This window comes from Penaeus monodon, chromosome 6 (genome assembly GCF_015228065.2).
Source record: "Penaeus monodon isolate SGIC_2016 chromosome 6, NSTDA_Pmon_1, whole genome shotgun sequence".
Taxonomy (NCBI): Eukaryota; Metazoa; Arthropoda; class Malacostraca; order Decapoda; family Penaeidae; genus Penaeus; species Penaeus monodon.
The window spans coordinates 2,005,123-2,015,122 of record NC_051391.1 but is presented as its reverse complement, the minus strand read 5'-3'; the positions used below and the strand labels follow the sequence as shown (position 1 = coordinate 2,015,122).

General features: G+C 34.6%; 1 protein-coding gene across 1 annotated transcript; it reads left to right on the top strand.

Moving 5' to 3' along the window:
- Positions 1–3,036: 3,036 nt before the first annotated feature.
- LOC119574141 (FAST kinase domain-containing protein 1, mitochondrial-like) lies at positions 3,037–9,646 on the top strand. Its single transcript, XM_037921227.1, has 9 exons — positions 3,037–3,105; positions 3,700–5,583; positions 5,943–6,128; positions 6,439–6,590; positions 7,210–7,360; positions 7,509–7,632; positions 7,771–7,884; positions 8,971–9,091; positions 9,231–9,646. The coding sequence occupies exons 2-9, from the start codon at positions 3,700–3,702 to the stop codon at positions 9,436–9,438; spliced, it is 2,940 nt and encodes a 979-aa protein (XP_037777155.1). The 5' UTR covers positions 3,037–3,105; the 3' UTR covers positions 9,439–9,646.
- Positions 9,647–10,000: the final 354 nt, after the last annotated feature.

Sequence of the window (10,000 nt, the reverse complement as noted above, 5' to 3'; positions counted from 1 at the left end):
GCTGCATATTGTACTAATATTACATAATATACTTATATCTGCATGGTCTGGGTATGGCATCTTCTTACATCCGATGTAGATCATTATGGACATTAAGGCTCAAGTGTAATGTACATTTTTTTCTGTATCCATGCTTCTTCGTAATTTCAGAGAGGGCCTGTGCCATTTTTTATACATTAGATTGAGAGATAATGGAACTACAGAGTATATGGAACTTCGTGGAACTAATTTGGCTAGCTGATCAACCATATCATTGGGGGGGAAATCCTATTTGAGAGAGGGTATCCAGTGGTGAGGTAACTGAATACCCAGCCTTGAAAGTTACTTATGTAGGTGCCGGGGATTAAAACGTCGATCCTTACTGTACCCTGACTAACAGTGGCGGCGTCACAATAGAGTGTAAATAGGAAGTCACCATGAAGAGGACGAAAAATTTAAGTTCTACATTTTAGATATCTGCCCTTTAATCCGATGTCAACTTGGCCACTGGCAGTTTGTTAATGCGGTACTATGCATGAGGTCTATATCAAGATAAAGAAGGCTTTATTTCAGCAATATTAAAAACATCCATCCACCGCACACTTAAGCTAAGAATGATCTATGCAGTTTTAATTCTCCATCCTAAAGTGAAGGACAACAGACAAGAATACTGAAGTCTTATGAGCCTAAACCTTTGTCTCATTTGTCAAAGTATGAGAAAATTGTAGGCAGGACAGAAACTGTAAGTCTCACGTCGAGTATGGTGTTAATTTTGTGACACGACTGTGCAAGTATGCATTGAGGAAAAAAAATCTTGCAAGAACTTTAGCAGATATGTGCAGGGTAGGTTTTTAGCATAGACCATACAGGCTTCGGGAGCCACCGTCAAGAAAGGAGGGTCTTCGGTAAAGAAAGAAAGAAAAGAAGAAAAAAAATATATATATATATACATATATATATATATATATATGTATATATATAGATAGATAGATAGATAGATGGATAGATACGTGCATAAGAAATACCTGTAGGCGCCCTTCTATATTTTATACAAGACGGTGACGTCAGTCAGCCACTACCGAGTTTGTTTGTTTTTTTATGCATCATGTAGTAGACCGTAGCGGTGTTGGTAAAAAAAAAAGGGGGGGGGGATTCTAAATCTTGCGCCGAATGGTTACAGCCGGCCTTCGTCATACAGCAATTGGGGAGAATTTCTATAGCATTCTTCTGTATACTTTCAGCGTGGATAGACCCTTAAGAAAGACACACACACACACACACACACACACACACACACACACACACACACACACACACACACACACACACACACTAGTAATTAAGTTGAAATACTGTCTGATACAGGAAAAACTCGTCGTAAGTAAGGAAAGAAAAGGAAAGTACAATTACAAGAGAGGTAATTATAAAAAAAGCATTAAATATTTCTTTGATGGCATAAACTGGGAAACCCTCCTGAACGAAGAGAACCTTGATATATAATATTCTAAATTTTGCAGAGTCTATAAACAAGGATTAGAAAAAAATGTATCAAGATTCAAAACTGAAGCAAGAAATGGCCAAAAGTGGTTCAGTGATAAATGCAAGAAAATGAGAGAAAACGAATAGCTCCTTTAGAGAATGTTCAGAAGACACAGATCTCAGGCAGCGAATGAAAGGAATAAAGTAGGAAGAAATGAGTAAACCCAAACCAAGAGGGAGGCGAAATTAGACTTTGAAGGGGATATAACCAATAAATGTACAAACCAACCAAAATTCTTCTTTAACGACATATATAGTAAGACTAAAGGTAGAGATCAAATCAGCGCCATCAAAGACAATAACATCGTTCGTACTAAGGAAGAGGAAATGTTTGAAATCCTTAATGAGAAGTTTAAGTCTGTGTTTGTTCAGGACCCATACTTTGAAACGACAAGTAAGCGTACAAACGTAAATCAGAATATCGAAAATATTACACGTTTGTAGACGACACGAAATTGCAAAAAAGGATAATACACGATGTCTCATGCCAATGCCTCCAAAGTGACATTGAGAACTTATTCATTTGGAGTTGTACATGGAAAAGGGACTTTAACACCAATAAACGCCATGTAGTCAGTTTCGGAGAAAGTAAAAATCGTCCATTTCGTCAATACAAGTTAGGATTATTAAACCAAGCAGATAAAGAAAAAGACCTTGGAATAACCAAAAATAAGATCCTAAGCCCAAATGGTCATATAAATGACAAGATTCATAAAATGCTAGGGCTGATTGCCGATATGAAGAGAGCATTCGTGTATGTGGACGAAGACATGGTAAAGAAGGTCATAAGACCTAGTCTTGAGTATAATGCAGTGGTATGGAGTCCACACTTAAAAAATGATAGAGATAAACTACAAAGAGTTCAAAGAGCAGCCACAAGATGGGCACCTACTTTAAGAGATATGAGTTACGAAGAAAGACCACAGAAAAGAGTTCTTACTACTTTGGAAGAAAGAGGAAAAAGAGGTGAAATAAAATGATGTTCAACTATATTGCAGGAAGGGTGAAATTAGACACAGATGACTTTATAATAATTTTGAACACAAGAAGGACGAGAGGACACAGCAAAAAGTTGAAAGAAGTTCAGTTTCCCAAACAGAACTATTGAAACATGGAACAATCTTCCAAATAACGTTGGGTGTGCCAAAAATGTGCATCAATTAAATAAATTATATGATAATTTAAATATAGCAGACGGGACTAGAGAGAGAGAGAGAGAGAGAGAGAGAGAGAGAGAGAGAGAGAGAGAGAGAGAGAGAGAGAGAGAGAGAGAGAGAGAGAGAGAGAGAGAGAGAGAGAGAGAGAGAGAGAGAGAGAGAGAGAGAAGAGAGAGAGAGAGAGAGAGAGAGAGAGAGAGAGAGAGAGACCGAGAGAGGGAGAAGGATGGAAAGAAGGAGAAACAGAAATAAGAAATCTAATATTTAAGTCATGATAACTAATACTATACCTAGGTTCTGATTACTTAACGAGAGCTACATATTTTTTTTCTTACACACAGTACCACTTTTGTTTTATACACAGCATCCCTTACATTCAGGGCTTATTCAACATGTAAACAAACATGTAACGTGAAGTACTCATCTCAAGGTACGATAAAAGAATCATATAAATTGAAAATAAAATCGCAGATCTAGGGAATATAGACTATGCAGGAGTCTAAAACCCTAGAAAAGAAGAAAGGAGAAGAAGAAAATATGATCGTTACGTTCAGATAGTGTAATTTGATTAGAATATAATAAATGACTAGGTATAGTTTCACATGCATTTGAATTAGAATATCAAGGTCACTTGGAATATTTTATTTGTGGGAGGCTGGTATTAACAGTGAAAGGATAAGAAATAAACACACATAAACACTAACACGCGCGCACATATATATGCGTGCGCGCACACGTAAAAACAAACACACGCACACGCACACGCACACGCACACGCACACGCACACGCACACGCACACGCACACGCACACACACACGCACACACACACACACACACACACAACACACACACACACACAACACACACACACACACACACACACACACACACACACACACACACACACACACACACACACACACACACTCTCTCTTTCACACACACACACACAAAATTAAAAGAGCCATGTAGTAAGTTCTTGCAGTTTTCTATTTTTTATTGATAATGTATTGTCATTTTCAGATGCTGCGCTGTATGTCTCTTCCCTTGTCACCCTTTCTAAGACAGTCAGGGAAGATGGCACTCAGACTGAGTGCTCACTCCAGAGGCACAAGATTACAACACTTTTGGAGTAAGGCACATCAGGATGTCCTTCAATCAAAGTTGACTCATGTAAGGTTGTGCCACCGGACTTTGAAACGGCCGCCAAGAATGTGTGTCCTGTGTGCAAGTTCAGTGACTCGGAACATTTACAGATCTCAGCTGAGGTTTTATGCCAGTAGCACCCATAATAATGAGAGTGACGATGAAGGCTTTATCAGTGATTCTGAGTTTGATATTGTTGACTTTAACAGAGATCAAATTTTGGATAAAGATCAGTTTGACCAGTTAAGAGTCATTTTGTACAAAAATCCCAAGGATCCCGTTGTGAAGGCATTGTCAGTGGCTGCAAGTGTCCAGGAAGTATTTGATATCATTGAAAAGTGCCAAGAAAATTTGACAGTGGAGCGAACTAGTCAAGCAATAATTACATTATGGGATCTCCAGAAACTATTTGGTACATATAGCTTTGAAAATCCAAGTGTGTTAAACCCACAAGTGGCACAGTTTTTGGAGAAGATTACAAGTCATCCCATTTTCTTGAAACTTTTAGAAAATTTAGAAAATTCACTTGAAGAATTGGAAAATAATGCTGTTGCCTGTATGTTGCTATATTTACACAGAATAGGCATACCTAACAGTAGTTCTGTAATGCAGAAACTGTCAATTTTGTGCCTGAATAGAATAGAAAATTTTAATGTAAGTGCTTTATCAAGACTCTCTGTATATCTACGAGATCAAGGCTTGAAAGGATATTTTTTACAATCGAAAGCTATCGCCTTAATTTCAGCTAATTTAAGAAAGTGTTCAACTGCTGATGAACTAAAACTGATAACAATATGTCTCAGTAGCACAAGAAAACTCATTACAGAGTCCTTGTTTTTGGATTACCAAAACTTGGTGAACAAACTCTTTGATCAAGGAAAGTTGGTAGACTGTGAAGTGAAAATTATTATTAAGATTTTAAAATTCCTGAACTATCCAGAATGGACACCTTTTGGAAGTTCTCTCAGTCGGAAGTTGATGCTATCTTTGGTAGATAAGGTTTCCTTGCTAACCCCTGAGCAGATTATTGCAGTGAATAATTATTTCCAAAGCTACTTAGAACCACGAGACCTTCTTTTGAAAATTCAGGAACATTCAGCATTGCTTATTGAGGAAAGCAAATTCTCACACAGAGTTCCAGACTTACTACTCTGTATTGCACCATATAGCTCATTGAAAGTGAGAAATCATTTAGAAGAGCTTGTTGCAGAACAGCTGGATAACAAGAATTTTTATGAGTTTATTCCTGTCATATTTAAGATTTTAAGGTACATTAAGACTTCCAATGTAAAATTGTGTAATGCATTTTGGTCCAAGGCAATGCGAGCTGTTGAACGAGAGATTATAGTATTCCCAGAACCTTATCTAGGGTATGAAGAGAATTTGCGAAGAGGTATCTATCATCGGTATATGTACTTCAACAACAACCTTGGTGGGACATACAGACATTACTACCTGGAGAAGAACATGACAAATAAACTCTATGAAAATTTGAAAGGACAAGAAAGAATTTTACCCAACAAGGTAGCACAGATGACATCATTCATCCTCAGTTATAATGATGGCAGTGGAATACCAAATGATCTCTTGGAACAAGTTGTTGAGTATGCTCCTCAGCTTTCCATATTTGATACCATTGTAATGTCAAGAGGTATTGAAATCACACTAGCATTCCACCCAAATAATACTCAGCGAACTTACACCAAACAGATAACTACTCTGTGCCATATGTTAAATGGCTGTACTGAAAGACATATTAAGGTATGTTTAATGAAAGAACAACTTTAAATTCTGCATGACGTGTTAAGTGTAGTTTTCTGGAAATTAATATTTACTTAAACCACCATATGATATCTAAATGAATGTATGAGAAGAAGAGTATTATTTTGGTCATAAATACATTAATACATCACAGTTTCAAATGAAGATAAAGGCACATGATTTTCAAATATAACTATTCATTCTTTGGAAAGGAACCACGTTTCCATATAACTGTTTTGTTATTTTTGTTTTTAGATCATGATTTTAATTCTGATAAATATAACAAATAACTTCATGGTGTTGTTATTTTTCTCAATATCATAAATATATACATTTTTTAACATTATGGAATTCCACAGAATGCAAAATCTCTGTTGGATGTCACAAGTATTACACGGGCCTACCTAAGTCGCAAGGGATCTCCTCGGACCTTCCTTTTTGAAAAGCTGGTGCACTCACACCTTCCATTCATCAGAGAACTTAATTCAAGACACCTTCGCAACATGGCAATGTACTTTCAGCACACTAAATATCTGGCTCCTGAGGTGAGGATTTGGCTCTTAAGAATTTTCTTCATTTTAACATACTGACATTGCCTTGAAAAGCATTCTTGACTTCAAGTGACTCATATATTTAGGCAAATTTGTCTTATGCTTGTTATTTAATTATTGATAGATTGAAATTTGTGGAATAAATAATTCCACGCCTGTTCTATAAGTTGCATAATATTTACTATGATTACATCATGTAATGAGTTCAGTTTTGAGCATTCGTGAGTATAATTTTCTTAAACATTATTATAATTGTCTTGTACCTGTATTCATTTATGCTAATCTTACACCCTTAATTTGACAGCTATTGGATGCCATGGCAGACTACATAATAGAAAATGAGGAGTACGTGCTGCAGGATACGATAGAACGTATCCTAACCTGTATATATTACTTAGGCTACCATCCTACGTCTGGAAGAAAATTTTTTACTGCCTGCACTAGGGTTTTGGAGAAGTAGGTATTAGACTAGATATTTGTCGTTGGCATTATCATGTTAAAGTAAAAAGCAGAGATTTAAAAATATGGATATGAAATATGGTCATAGAAACTTATTGTCCTTTATGAAACAGAAATTAATTCTTCATTAACTGTGAATTTGGATAGAATAAGACAGTAGCATGGAGAAGTCAGCAAATGATGTATGTCTCAAATGAAAGTAAACTAGGTATTCAAAAATAGTAATTATGTTAAAAGTTCAAATGAACATTTGGAAGATATGACTCATGACAGGTAATATAATTGAGACAAGCAATGGAAAGCACTTAATGAGCAGTACTGTGATGTGTATATACTTTTTTGTTGTAATTGTATATCAGTATAATTCATTTTGCATTTGTAGTCAGTGTCAGTGTTTTGTGGGAGGTGTGGATGATTTTTTTTTTTTTTTTTACTGTTGATAGTTCTTTTTTCACACAAGGAAGTTATAGAAAGTAGGGTTTGGGAGAATCCATGATATTTGGAGACAGTCAGCCTACATGACCTTAGTAAAAAATTACATCAAAGGAATCAAATTGCATTACTAAGTAAGGTTTCTTCTCGTAGTTTAAGGTTTAAAGTTGACGTTTAATTTCAGAGGGTCTTACTGCCTTCAAGGTCTGAATATCCTGCAAGTGTATTTATCTCTGGCCTTGCACAACCACTTATCAAGTAAAATGATCCATAATGTCTTCAATATTAAATTCTTGGACCAGCTAGATGAAGAAATAGATGCATGTTACTCAAAGGTACGGTGTTTTGAGTGTATTTATTTATTATTATTTTTTTTTACTGTGCATCATTGAGTGAATTAGGTATTGCTTGATAAGTTACTTCAACTGTAACTATGCTTTTTGTAGTTAATTTTAGTTTACCGTAATTTCTTTTGCTCTAAAGGCTTCATATCCTTCTCGAGTGCGGCATCTGCTTATGGAACTGAATCGTGCTGTATGCATTGATCAGCCAGAAGAAGGTATTCCATGGTTTCATGAAAAGTATTGTGAAGAACTGCTTGAAACTGGTATGTAAATAGAAACTTCATTCAGCTACTGTATTTGCCTTATAACCTTGAAATATTAAAGGAAATGATTATCATGAGCAATAAACTATTGATAATAAAAATGATAAAAAAACTACTTTATAATGTTTGTATCAACAGTTGCTGTACAAGATTCTGTCTTTCACACTGAGGTTCACCAAGTGTTGTCAGGACTAATTGGTAATGCAGATGTGTTAAGAGCTAATGCTAAAACACCTTACTTCTACCTCATAGGTAAGTATTTATTTGCTTCACAAATTGAAAGAACCTTTGTTATATAGAGAGACTTCTATGTGCTGTTTAGTAACAATAAACAGAAAAAGAATTGTTTTACATGTAACAGAAGTTATCAAGATTTATTTTATTAATGAAGTTTGGATATGTTAATAGAAATTCTACAAAAGAAGTATGCCAGAAAGTGAAGGGCAATGAAACACAAGTTTTTCATGTTGTAAAGTAATTTTAGGGTTCCTATGTGACATGAAAACTTGGGGGACCTATGGTCAATCATTTATCCTTCCATGCACTTTTCACTCTCATAATCTGTATTCTGTGATAACCTAAGAAGCATATTTTATACTACAGTTTGCAGTGAATTTTGATGTAATTTACCCATAATCAGAACTTATGTGTAAATGTTTGTAAGTGTGTGTTGTAATAATGTTAAAAAGAGGAACAACCTTTATTAGAAAATTTATTCATTCCTGAATATGGGTTTTTGGATCTGTGCACTATAAATAAATGTAAAAGATGCCATTACTTTTTATTGATGAATTTAGAACAATAAAATAATTTACTAGAGTACTGAGCTTCCTTATGTATATGTATGGCACAGCATCTGGTCTGCAATTTTGTCATGTTTTTTTAATAAGTTCTCCTCTCAATCTCCTAGAATGTATTAGCAATACATCACAATACATTAAGAAGAAGGTATAATGAAAATGTATCTGTCTTTGTTTTCATTTTAGTATTTTATTTCCATGGCATCTATTCTTTGTTTTTTTAGATTTGTTTCATATTTTTAAGTGCAAAAGAGTTATATCTGAGAAATCACAATCAGAAAGTGAATTTTAAGGATATGGTTAACTTTCTGTGATCTCCAGTTTTTCTGAAAGCTCAATTATGTTTCATAAGAAAATAAGATGTTAAAAGAATGAATTTAAGTTTGTACCAATAACCTTAGGTTTTGGGTATAAGCCTGAGATGAGTTTTTGTCTCTATTTAGGAATTAGTGATAATGAAACCACAGATAAATTTATTCTAGAAAAAAAACTTTTTGATGTAAGAATTCAATTGACTATCTTTTCTTTATTATTTCAGATTTTGAATTCATGTTGGATGAAAATAATCATCCAGTACCAGTGTCCGTTTATGCTCCTGCAGGCAATAAGAGTGAAAGTTTTAATGCAAACAGAATTGAAAACAAAAAAGGATACAGGAGGTACAGTATACCTTCTTTTTTTGTTTCCTAGATATGGAATATTTCAGAATACCATGTTTTACTGTAGCTAAAAAGCTTCTTGCCGGTTTTAAAATTATCATATGATTGGACGAGTAATAATAGTGTTTTTTAATTCCAGAATTGCGATTCTTCTTCACAACGAAAACAGTTACTGCATCAACAGCCGTCAGTTGATTGGTCGTTACCAGCTTCAACGACGTCACCTTGAAGTGCTGGGCTACACTGTGGTAGAGATTCCACACTTCATGTGGTATTCCATGGCACTTGCTACATATGAAGACAAAGTGAAATACCTCAGAAACCTCATTTATCATGACAGTTCATGATGTAATTCATGTCTTCATTTCGTTGGAAGACATCTTATTTACTAGGTTTTATTAGGTGATGATAACAAATCTGTTAGATGTACACAGGAAGTTCAGTTGCTGTAAAAATATAGGTCTACATTGTAAATTATGTATATTAACATAATTATTATTGATATTTTGGTGCTATTACCTCCTTTTGTTATGAATAAAATGCTGATATGTACAAAACAAATTTTTTCCCCAAATTTCAAAGTAAACCATTTTCTGGTTATGTAACCTGTGATGATGAAGTTGGTGTGAGAATTAATACATATTATTGTTATTTTGTCAATTATCAAAACTGCTCTGACGGTCTTTTGTAAGAATTAGTTGGTAATATTTTTATATTTTCAGTGGCTTTTCAAGATCTGTTAGTTATGTTGGAGATCACTAAAAATGCAATCAAAATTATTTATTGATTTTGCTTGAAATTATTCAGATTCATATACAACAGTAAAATGTGTATCAATACTCACTGGTATGCATTTAACAGTGAGATTATTTTTTCATAGAAATGTCTCTAAAACATCAGTTTTTTTTT

Coding starts and splice junctions, on each gene's coding strand:
- LOC119574141 (XM_037921227.1), top strand. CDS start 3,700: ATGCTGCGCTGTATGTCTCTTCCCTTGTCACCCTTTCTAAGACAGTCA. Junction 5,584..5,942: donor GTACTGAAAGACATATTAAG/GTATGTTTAATG, acceptor GGAATTCCACAG/AATGCAAAATCTCTGTTGGA. Junction 7,361..7,508: donor TAGATGCATGTTACTCAAAG/GTACGGTGTTTT, acceptor TTTGCTCTAAAG/GCTTCATATCCTTCTCGAGT.